This window comes from Perca flavescens, chromosome 5 (genome assembly GCF_004354835.1).
Source record: "Perca flavescens isolate YP-PL-M2 chromosome 5, PFLA_1.0, whole genome shotgun sequence".
NCBI classification, from domain to species: Eukaryota; Metazoa; Chordata; class Actinopteri; order Perciformes; family Percidae; genus Perca; species Perca flavescens.
The window spans coordinates 18,083,282-18,102,905 of record NC_041335.1 but is presented as its reverse complement, the minus strand read 5'-3'; the positions used below and the strand labels follow the sequence as shown (position 1 = coordinate 18,102,905).

Genomic DNA, 19,624 nt, shown 5'->3' with positions numbered 1-19,624 from the left:
TGAGAGCCTGGCTGTCAGCATCCTTTACCCAGCGCAACTGGGCGAGCTGATGAATAGAAATGAGCTCAGGCAATATGATGTCAGACTGACCAGCTTTTGTAATTGGCCTGATTTCTCTGCTTATTTCTTTTCAGTGGCTAGAGCTGACAGAGGAGGTAGCAGTTCATTTTCACATTCACCACATAACACAAACACATATGGACCTAACATATTTAAAAGAAATAAAAAAAAAAAAAAAAACGGTTTTGTGTGGCAGGGCACCTTTAAAGGAGGTTCAACATTCATTCTTGACCTTGGCAACAGCACTTTTATGCCAACATAGATGAGAAGCCTAGCCTAGAAATCTAGACGCACCCATGCGGCAGCAAATGGAATTTGCAGCCAGGGTCGTCTAGAAACTCTCTGTTGGCTTGCGAGCTGGAAAAAACAAACTCTGGTCAGACCAATCACATTGTGTAGAGACGGTGGGCAGGCTTAACATAATGAGGGCAGAGTTGCGACGGTTCAGCGTGAATTCCCTGCTACTTGAAAACAAAGAAGATGGCTGCTGCTGGCGAACAGTGGCCTTTTGAATCTGGAAGACTTGGAGTTAACTGTTTCTTTGAGAAAAGAACAAAGAACGGCACTGAAGTCATTCTTAAAAAGGAAGATGTGTTCTTCAGAGTTTTGCCGACCAGATACGGCAAAAGTTTAATCTATCAACTAGCGTTGCTCTGGTTGGTTGTAGCGCTATCCTACTGCGTGCAGAGGGAATCTGAAAGACAACTGTTTTTCCCGCCCCTCGGATTGAGCCCTGTCAATGGTGAGTCTGGCTTGTCAGGCTATGAGAAGCCCTTAAAATGCTCAGAATAAATGGACATTTTAACATCTAAAATTCCATGAAAACTAGGCAAATTTCATCTGCTGATAAAGATCATGTGATTTCATCAAAAGCGTGTTTCACCAAGCATTTGTGAGATCTCTAATGGTAGCATTGTCACATTCACAAAAGTGCTAATACATTTGTGAGGGTTCCATCAAGTGGATCCATGTATGGAATTTGTTTTGATTAGTGAAACGTGTCAAAATGAACAGTTTTTTGTTTTGTTTTTAAGCAGTGAAACCAACACCACCAACCCCAAAACTTCAGATCAGTATTTCTTTTCTCTTGCTGGCTAATTTCTGTTTGTCCTGTTTGTCCCTAAATAGAGTATAACAAGTTAAATGCACTGGGCTGTTGGGTGATTAGTTGGTTGATCTTTTGGTTAGCTGCTGTTGGTTGTTGTAGCTGTTGTCAGGTTATAGACCTTTATAGAAAATTCTAAATTTGTTAGATTGATTTACCAACCATTGGTTTCCATGACATGTCAGTATGGAGCAGTAACTTGCATAAGTTACATAATTGATATATGGTAATGCAGTTGCAATCAGTGCGTACTTTGAAAATATGCTCTTGTTGCTGCATCCAAGGCAAACTCATGTCAGGTTTGAAGGTGGCCGAAAAGCACAGCATCAAAAAAGGCATTGAAACGGGCTGTTCTGTAAAAGCTAGGGGTGTCACGATTCTCCAAATCCTCGATTACATTTTCGATTCTAAGATCACGGTTCAATTTGATTCTCGATTTTTACTTCTTTTTTTTTTTTAAAGCACAGGTTGCTATGCCATTTTTAGACTTTTATGCAATATAATATCTGACCTTTGTTCGCAATGTTCCACACTACATTGTCAAATTTAAAACATTTAATAACAGCATAATGTAACAATAACTTATATCTATAACCTGCCGTCTAGTTTCTCTTTTGTAACTGCAGTCTTCTTCAAAGAAGATGACATTCAAGTTCACAATAAAACAAACAAAAAAACAATAAAACAGCCATGTCCATAGTCTTCTCTGAACAATTAAGTGTCTTAACAAACTATTTCCGAACAGCTGAACTGCCATGTTAGTCGTGCTGCCAGTGGAAGAATATGGTACACGCACATAGCAGAGCTCGCAAACTGTGGCTTTTTTGTCGACAAAATAATAAATTAGAGGAGGTTCACTGACTCGCAGCACTTCAACACTAGTGTTGACGAACTGGGAGAATGAACCGACTCTCTCCTGTTTTTTTACCTCATTCGTGCCGGCAGTGCTTCGCTCAAGGTGAGTGCGATCGGTGTATGCTCCGTTGTGTGTGTGTGTGTGTGTGTGTGTGTGTGTGTGTGTGTGTGTGTGTGTGTGTGTGTAGCTGGTCTTCTTCTGCTACTGTATGTGTAGTAATCTAGCTCATTAGCGCATCCACTGGAGTGGTGGTAGAATCAATCAGGAAATGGGCTACGCTACACGTATATGTTTTTTTCTATGGTTTTATTACGCTTGGCAAGCCTACCGGACATGACATGGGGCCGTGGCAGCATCGACGATTTCTTTTTTTTTTTAAGCTACCATGTTGCTTGTCAGTATGTGATGGTGTGGAATGCCCTCTTCTCCTCAGGGTTTCTCCAGGTTCAGCCTCAGATAATCCAGCTACTATTTATAAATGGCCCCTACATTGTCTGTGTTAAAATCCACTGTAAAACTGCCCCTTCATTAGCTGAGTAAGAGTATAGCATAACAAGACCAATTTAGTTGGCTAAGCAAAAACCTCCTTATTACCAGTGCAGTCAGTCCCGCTGGTGATTCATTTAGGTACATTCCCCAGGAGTTCAATAATGTGATGGATCTCTTGCCACAGAGCTGTCAGCCCGTCAGTATTTGTGTTTGTTTGTGTCATAGCTAGGCCACATGAGCGAGTGATTTGTGTAGTAGCATTGCAGACAAAAGGCAATATCACTAGTCCTATTCATTAGTATGCTGCAGTATAGAGAGAGAGAGCTGCTATCAGATCAGGGGATGCTTTGGCAGGAGAGAGAGAGAGAGAGAGAGAGAGAGAGAGAGAGAGAGAGAGAGAGAGAGAGAGAGAGAGAGAGAGAGAGAGAGAGAGAGAGAGAGAGAGAGAGAGAGAGAGAGAGAGAGAACCACCAGATAATGAGTGAAATATATGAGGAATGGCTCTTAAAGATAATAACAATCTTAATTTTGTTAATATAATTTTGGCATTAAATAATATTACACACAGCCAAGAAACACACTGATTTTAATATTCTCAAGAGTACTTTTCATTTAAGTTGGGCTCAATAACATGAGTCATTACTGATAACTGTTCTGACCTGATAATTACTGTAAGAATAGGAAGATATATGACAGATTGAGACAATAGGATGGAGAGTGATAATATTCTACTTTTCCAATGTGATTGTCTATAATAAGTAATGGAGGAGAGAAAAACAAGACAGGAATTAAGATGTGGCTAATAACAGCCATTCACCAGCTGTCCCGTGTGTGTGTGTGTGTGTGCATGTGTGTGGAACGTGTGTGTTTGTGTGTCTACTGTATCAATGTGAACGGTACGTATGATGTATAGTGAGCTGGGCAAAGAGAGATGTTAAAGGATTTTTTTATGCCTGCGTCAGCAGCATTGCAGGGAGGGAAGGAGGGAGGAAGGAGGAGGAGAGAGGCAGAGCAATACCAGTAAACAGGTGCTGGCTCCATCAGCCCCTCTCTCCCTATGCACCTCTTTCTCACTGCGCACATATCCACACATACAGTGTTCATGAGCACTAGACACAGAAGCCACTTATACTATAGTACATATATTTATATCACATATGTATTTTATCGTACACAAAACTATAACAGGGGATCAGGGAAAGAGGAGAAAAGGAATGCAGATAACCAGAAACAGAAGTCAATAAAGCAAAGCTTTTGATGTTATTGTATCACACTTTACCCCAGACAGTCAGGGAGTGATATGGAATAGCTTTTTATTGCTCACAGCCTCACTCTAATAAACACAAGCACACTGCACCAACATCCTTGCGCGGGTACCAATCATGTCTGCTGCAACGCCTAAATAGTAGAGAGGGAGAAGCGAGCAGAAAGAGAGTGAGAGTAAACGAGTAAGAAGCAGCTTTTTTCCCCTCATGCATGTTTTAGATTATTATTTTATTTCCTCTGTTATCCGTGCGAGTCATGGCGTGATTGGCTGGGCTGATGACGGGTTCCCTGTGCAGCCTAGCGATCCTCCACAGATGGACACACAGCAGGACTATGAGATGCTGAGAAATTAAATACAGGAAAAGGAAACAAAATCAATGAAATGAGAGGAAGGAGAGCTGACTTAAGTTCAAAGCTGCTCTGGCTATTACTTAACTGACTGTCAGTTCATCCCTCTTGATTCTTTGTTGATGGTGGGGTGGGTCGAAGCAGTTTCACAGAATGTCAAAGGAGTGAAGGGAAAAGAGATGTAGAAAAGGAAAACAAGTCAAAAAGAGGGAAAACCTGTTTACTCTTATTTACCTTTTTTCTTCTTCACAGAGAGAGGGGGAGACCAGAGAGGAAGGCAGCAGAAAAATTGGAGGGAAGTGTATGTGAGCGATTGAGAGAGGGAGAGTGTGCAAGCATTGGAGAGAGAGAGAGAGAGGGAGAGGGAGAGAGAGCAGCGCTGCAGTAGCATCCCACAGCAGACGGCTGAGGACTGCCGATGTGTGTGTGACTGCACTGCTGAAGAGGAGGAGGAGGAGGAGGCAGAGGGTGAGCACGCTCGCAGACTCCGCAGGGCCATTGAGGAACACAGAACAGCAGCGGCAGCGCTAGTGTTGGCCGGCACCAGGTAAAAGTCCCAGCGCTGTTGCCCCGCAGACCACCGCCGTAGGATCTGGACACGCCAACGCCGCCCACACCCCCACTACCAACGCCATGGCACAAGCCGCCAAACATCTCCGCAAGAACAAGGATTTAGAAGCCCAGCTAGAACAAGAGCGCAAAGAGAAGGAGGAGGAGAGGAACAAAAAAAAGGAGTCGCTCACGGGATAAAAAACGCAAGGTACTGGGTCTATTCACAGGTGGGGTAGTCAGGGGTGGAGTGATGGGGGTAGGGTGGGGAGGGAGGGGTGGCTGGAGAGGGGGGCAGGAAGGTAGAGAGCCCCCCCCCCCCCTTCTTTCTCTGTCATGCTAAGCTGTGGTCAGGGGTGCCGGGGCACACATGGAAACTCAGTCATGAGTGTGTTTCTACTGTGTGTACACACAGTCTCCCTGGCACACATGTATGTCCTGTGCATACAGACATGGGGAAACGGTACAACACACTGCATGCTTTCCTGCTCCTCTCGACTGCTTAATACCTGCTTTATTGACTGCCCTCTCTGATAAGGCAGTGTAGTACTCTACCTCTCAGTGTCTCTGTCCCTCTCTACGTCTCTGTCTCGTCCCCTCTCTCTGTCTTCTCTCTGTCTTTGTTTTCACACTGCGGTATGGTGAGCCAAAAATTCACTACTCACTATTTCACTAATTATCCACGAGGACAGTAAGCGTGCTAATTTCCGCAGTCTGTTCTCATCCTCTCAGCTTTTCCTTTTATGTGGCATTTTAATGACTGTAGAGCAAAACCTGCAGACTTGTGTCTGACTGAGAAGTCCCAGGCAGAGCTGGTGTGACTAGCAGGGCTCGTTGTAAACAATAAATCTCTGCTCCGCCAGTCACCGACTGCAGGGACGTATAACTAAGCTGCAGAGTCTACTTCATTCCTTTGGCCTCTCATTGGATTTCCCTCAAACTCATTAATAAAAATGAGTCATCCGCAGATTGTGCTTGTGTGTACTGGTGGCATATTGGTCCTCAGCAACTGAGTACGAGTCCAGCCGCCCTGTGAGCCTGCACCGTGCCAGGCTGGCTGTAAACCAATCTGATGCTGATGCAGTAGAGACAGTGTTATGGACAGAAACACAGTACAGCTTCCACTTTCACAGTGAGGGGAGCGGGGCAGAAAGGCTGTAGCGAGTAGATTATTTTATTTTTTGTGAACGGGGAAAGGTGATATGACTCGGATACACCTGGAGTAGATAGCTCAGTAGAGGTTTGCTCGTCAGCTCTTTTTGTAGAAGAGTTGGACAAAATCGTTTCATCACTGACACACACATACCACCACACTGTCTGCAATGACATGAGCCAATGAGTTACTTTAAGGTTTCTCCATATTTTCCACCTCTAACCATTCTAAGAGATAGGTCTGATCAACCTTTTGCTCAAAGGACCAGGATTGTGAAAGTCGGTGCAGAGATGTGTGTGCATGTGCATGTGCATGTGTGGTTTATGCATGTGTGCAAGTGCGGTATGTGCAAGATGATATTCAAGAAGGGAAAGCCTGCAGCTCTAACAGTATGGATAAGGCAGGGATAGGATTTCTAGCGAGGGTACTAATGCATCCCAACTTTGACTGAAAGTGTATGGTCTTCATACATGAGGTTTCAGAGGATCCCATATCACTTACGTAACCATGCAGCTTAAGTCTTTCAAATAAGCTTCCTGACTCCCCTCCAGCTCCCCATCCCAACCTCTCTTCTTTTTTTTAACACTGGCTTACAGCCATTCCTAGTTTCTGGAGCAGATGTTAACACTGGGGGAATTCTCTCTCTTTCTCTCCAGTGCCCTCTTTGTTTCCTCTCTGATGCCCGCAGCTACGTAGTCATATTCTACAGTCTGTAATTCAGAAGTTTCCGTGCATTGCATGGGGGTTAACGAAACCACCGTCACACTTGGTTGTTTTCTCTCTTTGCCACTAGACACCTGTTTTTCATGAGTTGTTTCATCCGCTGTCTTAAGTGTTGACCTGCACCTCGGGAGTGTCCCTATCCTCGCGGAGCGGGCAAGGTCAACATTTCTCTGTCAAAAAACACTTTTTATTTAACCCTATACATTTTGATCACACACATACTAACACATGCACACTCACCAGTTTCCTTCTGTATCATTTTGCTAGCTGCAAACCAGGCTTTTGTTATGTAAGCTTTGGTTTCATTCCTCACCAGTGGCCTTCCCATCATTTATTGAGCACAATTGATGTGTTTTGAGTTATTAAATGAAGAAATCACTCGTAGCTTCTTTTATTGATTTATATGTCTTGTCCAATGAATTGTTAAAAAATGATTGTGGTTGATATATTATTGCTCTGGTATTTATAGTCGCAATAGCAGGAGCACAGGGCTCTGAAAGGATGACGGTGTCAGCAGGTTACTTTAGACTGTCGCCTGGTTCTTTGGTTCAGTTAGTCTTATGGCCTCTAGGGGCTGCTAGCTGGTCTCTTGAAAGTCAAAAGCATGTTATTTTCTAGTAATATATTTTAATTTAGCATCTTTTAATGACATTATTTTAATGTCTTACCCTCTTTATTGTTTTAATCCCTTTAATGTACTATTTGTGGCTAATGTATGTTGGTGATTTACATGATTAGTTCCATCCCTGTGGGGACACAAATCTTTGTCCGCTGATGAATGTTCAGAGTCATAAAGCTAACAATTTGTCATCATAGGGGGATAGTGCCATTTTAATTGGCTTCATGGTGTAGTGGTGTTATATAGCTCAGGTCAGTTGCTGAGCAGTGGCTAATGCTGTCCTCAAATTACTTTTATTGATGAGTTTGGTCCTCCTGAAAAATGAGCATTGTCAGGATGTGAACAAAGCCTGATTGTCCTAGCCAGCACCTATTTTCACCTCATTCTGTATGTGGGTTTGTGTCTACATCTAAAGCTGCTATAGTGTGAGGTGGCCTACCTGGTGAAAATGGCCCTGAAGTATGAAGTAGTACTTTGCTGTGTTTGTATTGTTTGTCTCATATCAACATGGCATATAAAAATGTATCTAGTGTGTTTACTTATTTCAAGATTGAGGATTATTTCAAGGTCATGGACAATGTTAAACTGGCATTTATTTCTAAACGGACTGTTTGAAGATAGAAAATACATTATATGAACTCTCCAGGTAAAGATAATTTTGTTAATTTTGGGTTTAGTGTTAACTTGGCCTTTGCATTTTATACATTGGCTTCTTAATTTTGGTAGTTAGTGAATAAAAGCTTTTTTAATCTTTGCAGTTATGTTTTATTACTGCTTTGAATACAAATGTAGAAAGACAATAAGAATTGCGAACACAACACAGAACTAGAATCGTCTTTCTGTTCATGACATTTATGAGTTACAAAACAGTGCAAGTTCAAATATAACATCTAATTTCAAATTCTTAACAAAACAATTAACTAAATTTGTCTTGTGAGCTGGTTCAGTTGGACTCTTAATGACCATTTAGAGATCTGTTTCCTCCCGTTACCAATTGTTTTCAAGCTACAGTATGTGATCAGTACTTGGTGAGCCCTCAGGGTGTTTAACAAATACAATAGTCCCATTCAGGATGTATGTCCAGGACAGTGTTTTTGTATACCACAATATGGATTTCTCTCTTGTGTCATTCGCCTTTTACTCATTTTAGTTGGAGCATTAATGAGTTCTGTTTCAGTGAGTTTTCATCTGATAACAATGTTGTGACATTGGAAGGCATATGTAAATCTCTTTACATTACCCTATTGTTGTGATTAGGGCTTCAGCCAACGATGGATTTTCATCAATCAATCTTTGTTTTTCTTTTTATTATTAATAATGTCCAAAAAACTGTTTATTTAGTTTATTATCATAGAAGACTAAAAAACACAGCAAGAATTTAAATTTGAGACCCTGGAACCAGTGAAATCTTGGCACTGTAAAATAAGCCCATAAAGTAGCAAATCCTCACATTTGAGAAGCTAGAAACATCAAATCTAAAAAATAAAATGAGATAAACAAATATTGAAAACAGATGCTCCTTAATTTTCCGCCGTAGCGCTATAAAACTATTGATGTGAAGTGTTGCAAGATCATGTGTAAAGTCTGTGTTTGATGTAGCTAAAAGGTCAACGTTTGTGTGCACATCCGGTTTCTGTTAAGTCGAGCTTGTCTGTTACCTGCAAGGCAGTGAAGTGCAGAGAAAGTCGTAGCAGCTGAGGACTGACCACTTAGCGGTGCTGCTACTCGGACTCATCAATACAATAAGTCTGGTCAGGATGCACTATGGCTCCTTTATTGCTGTATATTGTCCAGCACTCAGAGGTGTTGGCTGCAGCTGTATATCGCAGCCCATCAGGCATCTTAAAGGTAAACGTCAGCCTCATAGACTTTCAGGTTCCTAAACAACCGCCATGGTGCAGGACTGTGCAGCCAACATGGCTGCCAGTGAACATTGCAAAGGTGAATGTAATATCTAAGTTCTATCTCCATCTCCATCTTCATATAAAGCAGAGGTGGCAGCAGTGGATCAGCATTCCAGCCTCGTCTCTGTCTGCCCTTCCAAAATCTCTTACCCTCCATGCCTTAACAGGAAGCAGAGCCTTCACTGAGGTTAATGTGTCGGTGTCTGAGACAGATTGGTACTATAGTGCTGCAGGTGTTGGGGCTGTGTTTGTGTGCATGCATGACTGTATGTGTTTTGAGTGTGTGTCCAGGTTTGGTGCAGTGGATTAGGGGTGCTGCAGCAGTGACTAAGCCCATCAGAGGCAACTCCAGCAACCCGTCTGCTAATCAGCCCTGCTTACCTGTACCCTCACTGGCTGCTGTGATCAAAGTGATGGATTTGAAATTAAACATTAACACAATAAATAAACCATTCAGGTCAAACTGTTGGCAGATGGTAATCAATTTCATTAACTGCTACAACATGTAAATAGTAGTTATGGGTGTGGATCTTTGTCTCTCATCTTGAACTTGCCATCAGTCGATATCTGTGTAAACAGTGGCTTCTGATTTCCCCTCTTCTGGGTGTCACTAGACGGATATTGGCTGGTCCTTCCAACAAGGGCTGCAACGATTATTGCTCATTAACATGCTAGTGAATTTTTTTTAAAAATACGCTTCAAAACAATTCACTTTCTTGCTTACCGTTAGATGAGAAGATCAATACCACTCAAGCTGCCTGGCTATTTCCTGGCCCGAGCAATAACTTCCTGGAGTCCTTGTCTGTTGCCTGGCAACCTCACGGTGAGGACCAAACTTCAGGATTCACTGCTACCGGCACAACCAGCTGTAATACCGCAAGTTTTTTACACTTTGTTTCTGTACAGATTAAGCAAACAAGATATATACTGTGTTAATCAGCGCACTGAGGTGCTGCTTTGGTATCTTTGGAAGGAACTAGGCTGGCTGTTACACGCTGATTCCAGTATTGAGAGAATGAAGTAGAAGAGACATTTGCATATTCATAGATTCTGTATTTTTGAATTAGTGGGAACAAAGTGGAAAAACCCCGCTCTTGTATTTACTTTTCTATTCGAAGAGGATATTTTACTTTTCATTCCTCTGCAGTTGGGGTTTTCTGGAGCCAGTATGTCGGGGCTGTATAACTGCATTTTGTTGGACTTCCACATAGATCTTACACAGAGGTTTTAGATTAGTTTTAGGTTAGCGTTAGAGTTAAGATTGTTTTTAGTCTTCATAAGGACACTGTATTTGTGTGTGGCTGCAGCTCAGATGGCTCAGATGGCCCTGTGGAACCCCTTAGACAGATGACTCAGCAGGCCTTGTCAATGTACTCACTCACGTTGATGGAGCCTGGGAATGAGTCTCAGTGAGTCCAGCTCCTTGTCTCTACAGTAAGTGCTGCTGGGGCGGGTTGGCCAGGAGCGGCAGCCTACTCTGCTTTAATTAAAGCCGGGCGCACGTGAGGCCATTTCACCAACACCCACCTCTCTCCTCCAACCTCTTCCTTTTACCATGGCGATAGCAGGTCTTTATTTATGAGCTAGCAGAGACTGAGTGAATCCAAAGCAGATACCCCACCTCACCCAATCAGGTTTATTTGATTAGAGAGACGAGACGACTCCCCCGCTCAAAAGTTACTCTCCAGTCTTTGTTAAAATAGAAGAAGAAAAATGAAATAAACAAGAGCCAAATAACATCAAGCATCCAGCAGGCATTCCCTCTCTGCAGGGGTTCGGCTTCCCCAAAACTCCAAAGCCGGAGGATGTTTTTAAATTGTTGATCGGTGATGAAGATATTCCGCCATGTTTTCAGTTTCATCCTAACTGCACTGACTCATTTCATTTTAAGACTGAAGCCACGAGCATCAGCTTATTTTCTTTTTAATATGTTCTTATCTCTGTAATCAAAGAAAGCCTGCAAGACACATTTATTGGTGTGCTTCCCGGCCGATGATTGTAAATGAAGCTGAACTGACACGTAGGACTGCAGTGCTTTCAGCAAAGCATTAGTCTCCTAACAGGTTGGTGTAAACCTCCAAAACACATTAACACTAGCAGCATCCATCTGTGTTCGCCTCCCACTGCACTGTTAAATCTATTTATTTGTGAGACAGCACATGAAATGATGTGTCATATTGTGAGGGGCTTCCTTAGATTTCCCTCCTAGTGCCTCCCTCCCTCCCTTCATCTTCCTCTCTGTCTCTCTCCTTGGCCGATTGCGCTAATCTCTCCTCCCAATTGTTATTCTAATAGTGCAGCTGTTACGTAACTCCCTGAAACCAGAATTGAGAGATCAGGGTTATTGAAATGGATCCTCATCATGCCCAAATAAAAGGGGCGAGAGGGAGAGAAAGAATGAGGCGATCTTCTTAGAGGAATTTTATAGGTCATTGCTGGACAGCTTGTTGTGAAAAAAAAGCTTTTGGTGTCTGTTACCCAACCTGAGCTCTTTTCCTTTAATCTCCTTCTAGCTGATGAGAAAGGAGAGAGGAAAGGACAGGAGGTGGTATAGGGAGCTTAGTGTGGTTTTATGTCCAGGTACTTTGACTCCTGTCTTGATACCCTCAGACTCTGCAAGCATCTCTTGGACTGATATGTGCGATAGCTAGGAGCCTCTGCAATGTGCAACCTACCACTTAATGTATTGATCTGCCTTTGTTATGCTCTGTAGAGAAAGATTTTATTTGTCCTGTATGTTTGTCCCTAAACAACAGGGCATATAATTTACTGTAAAACAATAGGTAATGGTGCAATTTGATGCATTTTTTTTTATCCTCATCCACCTTTTACTGACCTTATGATTTTGTCTGTCATTCTTTTTCATTCATGCTTCAGCTCACAAAAAGAGCATAAATGAGTAGAATGATGATGTTTACAGAGACCTTTCCTGTTTTTAGCCATGCTAGCGGCATGGCGCTAGTGATGGCTATGTTGGTCTCTTACTCGGTCCACCACTTTGGACTTTGTACAGACATTCGTGGTCATCAGAGGATTTTTCCTACTGACCTGGATGATCCCCTGACATCTAGCGCCACCATAAGGTTGCTATTTTTGTTTTGTTTGTGTGTGAAATATCTTAACTATCTTTGACTTTTCATCTTTTTTACTTTCAGTGATACAAGTGTTGGCATGCTCTGTTCACCAAACTAAGATTGTGACCATGTTAAACATTATACCTGGTTAGCAACAGCAATCTTAGCATTGTCATTGAGAGCATGCTGATGTACTGTAAGAATTTAACTCCAATCACAAGTGTGTACGGCTTCACAGAGCTGCTAGCATAGCTGTAGACTAGTTATCTTAGGTGGCAAAATACAGAGGTCTACATTTTAGAGCATGTGTTCTGCAAGTTTGCATGTATTTTTGTGTTCAAGGCGAGCATGCCAGTGTAGGACTGCATTTGTTTGTGTGTGGGAAGCACCTTATGTGTTAGTGTTTGGTGTGAAGATGAGCGCTCAGACTGAAGGAATATAGCCCAGGGGTAGAGCCATAGAATAGGAGAGTGAAAGCATAAAGGAGTGAAATATCAGGAGTGTGGGTGACCCCAGGGTGACTCTGTGCCCTTTTGCTTTGTATTGAATGACGGGTGTCTTATTTACCTGATTGATATGATTCCTTTTTTTCTGTCTACTGGGGGGAAGAGGAATAATTCAATTCAAAACCCAGCAGTACAGTAGGTCATTACAGAAGTGCAGCTTCCCGGCTGTAATTCTCAGTTTCACTTCTCAGAGTGCGGACAATAGAGAGTCTGATTCATTTAATGCGATGGGAAGGAAAAGATTTAGTTCATGATTGGAGTCTGAATTTCCTGACTGAATTAAACCTGCATAGTCCAAAGTGGCATCTGGAAATACGGTATATATGTTATAGCAGCTTAGAAGGGCTTTTGAGGATGCGATCCAAGTTTAGTTTTTATCACTAAAACAGTCCTTTTGGGTAACAGATGATGACATTACAAGACCCGGACTTTGGCCTTGTTTGGTGCCTTGGAGTACCACTTTATGCTCCCTTATGACAAATCTTACTTAGTGGAGTGCAGATTTCTTGAGTCATCTAATCCTTGTGTCAAGTGTCATAGTGTTGTAGCATCATGGACTTGTTATTAAAAGCTTAGCCATTTGTCAACCCCTTCATCTGAATCCCCCGGAGGCAGAGGTGGTGTCACTTTGATTTGATCCTCTTCCTCATCCCACCAAGCAAGCACACAGTGATGCTCTGCTCTCCAGGAGGATGGCCAATAACATAACAGGACCTTCATTAATTTATTCATTCATGCTTATGTTGAAGGTGCTGCATGTGCAGTAGCACTAGTACACATTATTTAATTACCTTGGCTGAAATATTGTGGATCTTCTTTGCCTGTAACTAACAATTATTTTAGTTAACAACTAGTGACTGTTTTCACACTGCAAAATGCAGTGTAGAGGCTAGGGTTGGGTACCGAATTCAGTACCCTTTTTGGATCCTGACCGAATTACGTCGGTACTACCGAGGACCGATTCACGTTAAATCAAACGGTGTCAAATTTCAGTACCTGGTAGCATGTCTCATCTGTCCTCTCTCTGCAGCGATCGCGGCAATATAATATAATGGTGAGGCTAAAGCGGTCCCAAGATGATTGTGATTGGTTTAAAGAAATGCCAATAAACCAAAGCACATTTTTCTTCCATCCCAGAATGCTGTGTGGACTAGCCAGACCCTCCTCCGCAGCACTGTGGAGGAAGGTCTGGCAATTCGAGACTATGGTGCAGTTGGTTAACACTTCTCTGAGACAGACATGCACAGTGTTCTCTATATGCCCCTGGTGACTGATTAACAGGCTTTACGTAAAACATTAAAGAGAAATGAAAAAGAGAAAAAATAAAAAACAGGCTAAAATAGAATAAGATACAAATACAAGAAATAAAAGCAGTGTAAGAAATGAATAATTATTTGACTTACTGGTTCTAGGGATGGGTTTGGGAGGGAAGAAGGAGTTTTATTTTGTGTGGTGTCTAAAATGTTTTAAACAAATAACAAAATGTTCTAAGTCAATAGGGTAAAAAAGTTTTGAATTATTTTTACAACTGAAATTAATTTTTTGTCATTACAGAGGGAAAGTACCAAAAAAACGTACCAGAACACGAATTTCAGGTGTGAACACTACCCAACCCTAATAGAGGCACAGTCAATCTTTTCTGCAAGGGTAACATTTGTTTTTACTAATTATATCCAACATTGGGCTTCATTCACTAATATGTGCGTATAAATATTCTTAATTTTGCTCACAATATAATTGCGGACGCAGATTTACTGTCGGATTCATGACACGTGCGCACCGGCCAATTTTATTCTTACCACCGTGTGTATGTGATAGGGCTGGCCGATATGGACAAAATCAAATATCACGATATTTTTGACCAAATACCTCGATATCGATACCACAACAATATTGTTGTGTTGACTATTGGTGCTTTAACAAAATATTTACACAATGAGATTTTTGATGAATAATCATCAGTAATGTGGATATAATAACTAAGTGGGTAAAGGCAAATAATAGAACAGTTACAGCAGTCTGGTAAGTTCAGAAAATGACATCAATTTACTGTAATGCAGCCTTTAAAACTAGGAAAAGACAACACTTATGCCATATTACGATATTACGATATCCAAAATCTAAGACGATATCTAGTCTCATATCACGATATCGATATAATATCGATATATTGCCCAGCTCTAGTATGTGAGTGAATTAGAATCATTCTAAATGGTCATCAGGCGCGTGCTCGCTATTTGCCATCAGCATACTGCCACACCCCCATAATACGTTTGCCTAGAGGTGTATCATGAAGAAAACCTTGTTAAAGTAAAGAGAGAAGGGTAACACTTTATTTGAAGGGGTGTGCATAATACTGACATGACACTGTCATAACCATGAAATGACACATGTCCTACACATGAAGGAGTCTTTATGAATGTTTGACTGTTGTCATGAAGTGTCATTTGGTATCTTATGACACTTTTAATGCAAAGTTAGCGCTGTTTGAGAGGTTTGTGTTATGACAACTTGAAATTAACCTAGACAACATAACCTGTCATAAATATGTCATGGCAGGCCTAAATATTAAACTTAAAGAAACAATTTAGGTTTGTGTTAACATTACATTAAACTGTAATTAATTGGTTGGTTTTTACATTGGCTGTCATGAGACCATTATAATTGTCAGAAATAATTCCCTTGACCTCAAGTAAAGACCTCATATACTCCATTGTCAGCTAGGACTGGGACACTCAGTTTTTATGATGAAAGGGGGTCAATTTCATAGATATATAATACATTTGGCCAATGCATTAGTATATTACCAGTTTTAAATATTGTCTATTAAAGCCTTTTTTAATGGCTGAAGTTTTAATTCGCTATGCATTTAGTTTGAAGGTCTATGTTTACATTTACTAAAGCAGCCGGGCTTTTATTATTTGTGCATATGCATGATCTGAGGCAGTTCTAAATTTGTTTGGAGACTACAAACAAATTAAGGTCAGGAAATATTGATGAAAACCTGGATTTGTGAGTTAAACGTTCGTACGCACGGTTTAAGCACAGATTTGTCATTGAGGCCCAATGTACCTTCAGCTAAATAGCAAACATGAAGCCTAGCTGTCAAAGTTTTTGATACCAGTGGTTCAGTTCACCCAAATTTCGGTTTTGAGATTGGGAGATTTCATTCTAGACCTTGGAAATGGCAAAAAAACATTTGATCATAGCAGATGGAGTTTCCAAGTGTCATGAAAATGTATATTTTCAAATTTCCATATTCTCAGTTTCAGTTGTTTCCAAGGTCAATGGGCCTCATTCACCAACCGTTCTTACGAAGAAATGTGTTCTTAAACCCTTCATTTGAATTTTTTTACGAAGATTCTGGCATTCACTAATGTTTTCTTAACTTGGATTTGTTCTTAGCTAAGAACAAAATTTACAAACTGAAAAGCACTCTTACGCACATTTGAGTGATGACAATTTGCTCCAAATGATTGCTTACTGCATTTTCTTTAATTCTACAGTCGTTTACAATGATAGTATTGTACTGTAATGTATTTCTGATCATTTGTTGATAAAAAATCATATTATTCAAAAACGACACTAACACTACAATTTACATCAGCAATTAAACTGATTAAATCCTGCGTTATTTGGTGATTGATTGCTATTTATAAGGCCGAAATGCAGTGGTAGAATGTAACAAAGTACAAATTCTTCGTAACTGTACTTAAGTAAGTTTTTCACGTATCTGTACTTTACTTAAGTAGACTCAATAGTGCATAGCCTACTTTTGACTTTTACTTTGTTACATTTTGCAGCAATTATCTATACTTTCTACTCCACTACATTTCTACAATGTTGCGTTACATTTTCTGATCAGTTTCCCCCTCTGCCAAAAAGTCTTCCTGACCGTCACACGTTTGTCTCACCAGTGAAGTTTGGTTGCCGTAGATACTGTATATATGGGGCACCGCTGATCCAAGCCGGCTCTGGTGCTCCAGAGCCCGGGCGCAGCGCCGCTGACCCTCGGTAATACAGCCCCGGTAAAAGTGAAAATGAAAACGTTTTTTTTATTTTTATTCCCGTTTTTAAATCAAAGTTGCCATCTATTTCTCTCCACAGCGTGGTTTACTCCTCCGCCAGGCTGTGTAAGACGCGTTCATATCTTATTGATTTGGCTGGACCTGTTCACATCTCCCCATTTGCGCTGCTTCACACACTTTATTTGCTTACTTGCATGGTTAAAGAAAATGAAATACATCCATGAATAAAACCAACCGCATTCCGATTCTAACAACATATTTCCGTTTCATGGTTAGGATAGGAACTTTTCTTAAAAGCCAGGCCTTGTTTGTGGACACCTTCTACTTTTACTATAGTAAATATGTCTCTGGTTATTTGTACTTTTATTTAAGTACTGAGATTCAGTACTTCCTCCACCGCGGCTCCGACAAGATCCGACAACCTGTCTCCCAGGAGGTGCACAGGAAGTGTCATTTCCTTATATGGGAATTTTTGGGGCGTTTTCTTATGCTAATTAGGAACAACTGGCACGCGCTTTCAGTTACGAAGACGTGGGATTCATCAATCCTAAGAACACAGGTGCGAACAAATCAGCTCTTTAAGAACACGTCATGAATCCGGCGTAAACTTTTCTTAGAAACCTTCTTAAGAACATATTTAAGAGAAAACTTAGGAAGATATTGGTGAATGAGGCCCATTGTCTTTTATGTGCTGAGAAAAAAATATTAATGTGAAAATTGTCATGACAATTGAGAAACTCCCATCTTCTGAGGAAGATCATGTGATACGACGGGAAGCTTAGAATAAGCTATTGAGGAGACCACGTGGTGAGGTATTTAGATATTTGTCCCTCAGGAATATTTCTTTGGTAGTAGGAAAAACTGTTCACACTGCAAAAAAAAACATTCCAATACCAATACTACGGTATGTCTATTGTATTGGTGTGGAGGCATAAATTGCAGAGATGTATATCTCAAAACCCAGGCAAATAAAACAATCGATCTACATTGCCATAATGTTACCACTAGAGGTGAGAACATGTACAAGTTACTTACAATTATTGAAAACTAATCCTAAAGGTATGCATGATATTAATAAGGTTTTCAAAAGGATATTTGCTTTGAAATTCCGACCACACTCCTATAATTTCAATGATCCATAGGGGTCAGGCAGGAGTGGGTCGATGTGGGTAGCTGTCGTCAGCTGGGATATGAGTCCTCTCTGGTTGTGATGTATGTCAGTCATTCCAATGATGATTGAATGACATAAGTTAATACTCCATCTCTTTAGACACATCTGCCATTAAAGCAAGTGACCCCGGGCACTCAAACACTTAGCTGTCCGATGTTTAACTATCTCCAATCTCACTGTGTACTTAACATTTTTTTTTATGTGTGTGTGTCTTCGTGCTTGTTCGCGTGTCAGTGTAAAAGCTCACACGTTCATTGAACAGAGGCACGTGGGTTGTCTTGTGGCACAGGATTTACTAGCTAGCTGGGAGGATAGTGGTGTCACCCAGCCTCTAATTGGCTGACCCCAGAGATTTTTTTTCAAGCAGATGCAGAGCCATGTGCCCACCCTTTCCCTTTCTTCCTCCCTCCCTCTTACAGTACATTCCTCCAATAATCAATTCTCCTGCTTCAATATAGACTACAACTCCCCCTCTCTCTCTCTCTCTCTCTCTCTCTCTCTCTCTCTCTCTCTCTCTCTCTCTCTCTCTGCCGCAGTTACTTGCAGCACATTGCAACACTGCAAGACCATGCTTTCAATTCTTAACACCTCCCTCTCTTCTCTCTTAGCCTCTGAGTTTGCACTAAGCACTATGGATCTCACATTTAGAGAGAGAAACAAGAGAGATTAAGTGAGCAACAGAGAGAGGCAGGATGGTGTGAGATGGAACATGAGTAATTTTTACTGTTACGGCAGCCTAATGTTTTGGGTAGGCAGGAAAAGACAAGAAAATGGGAGTGCTATCTAGATAGACGTGGAATAATCAACTTCCACCACACATTTATAAAACCTTTGATGTAGTAAATAGACATTTGTTCAGATACTGTTTTAGCTGCATTCCCCCGTCACATTAAATCAGTTTGGATCGAAGAGGAGGGGGATCGGTCCTAGGGGACGGTATCGGCTCAGGATGAAGGAGAATCTGCGTGTATGCAGCAGCATTACAAGGTCAACCGCACCTCATACATGATCACATGTAAGCACACATGTACGTAGGCTTGGCACACGCCCATCCACTGTCAGCCAGCCCTTAGTCAGCACAGTGTTGGCTGCTCTGTGAGAAAGTTGGATGTCGCCACCTAGTGTTTACACAGAGGACTTTTCATATCACTATATGAACACTGACATCATCTCATGTATTATCTAATTTTCTAGTTCCTCTCCTCCTGTCAAATACTCCTACACACTCTCTGCCACTACTACACAAATCTTCAGAAACGCTGTTCTTTAAATGTACACCAACAGTATGTGCTCTTACATCCATATTTAATTTCCTGTAAAATGACATGCACTGAAAATCCATCTTCATCATATGGATCAGGTCACCACAGTTGAGCACTGCGTCCTCATTGTTTGTTTGTCTTTTCCAACCCAGTTTGGTCAGAGGGACATGGAGAGACTGACAGATTCAGAAAGATAATCTGTCTTTTCTCAGGTATATTGATGGCTGGAGCTAGATCCAGACTACTCTGCATTTTGCTGACTTCACCATGTCCTCATCTCTCTTTCTGTTCATTTTCTTATACAGTAGCACTTCCTCCACCCCTTTCTCTTGTTCCTGTGGTCACTCTTCTTTTCACCCATTTCCCCCTCTGCCTCCATGCACAGTCTAAGTGAAGGAGAATATATAGCGGGAGCTTGAGGCGGCGCAGGACAGTTGGTCTGCTGGTAATGGAGAAAATGTTTGTCAGAGCATAGAGCACTGACTTTGGCCTCAGCACACCCTTAGGCACA

General features: G+C 41.4%; 1 protein-coding gene across 1 annotated transcript in view; it reads left to right on the top strand.

The window, feature by feature from the left end:
- ank1a (ankyrin 1, erythrocytic a) overlaps positions 1 to 19,624 on the top strand; it is a 116,805-nt gene that overhangs the window by 13,841 nt on the left and 83,340 nt on the right. Inside the window, 2 exon segments of the mRNA XM_028577867.1 lie at positions 4,377 to 4,847; positions 4,849 to 4,884. Of these exon segments, the coding sequence (XP_028433668.1) occupies positions 4,758 to 4,847; positions 4,849 to 4,884 (126 nt within the window). The 5' untranslated portion in view covers positions 4,377 to 4,757.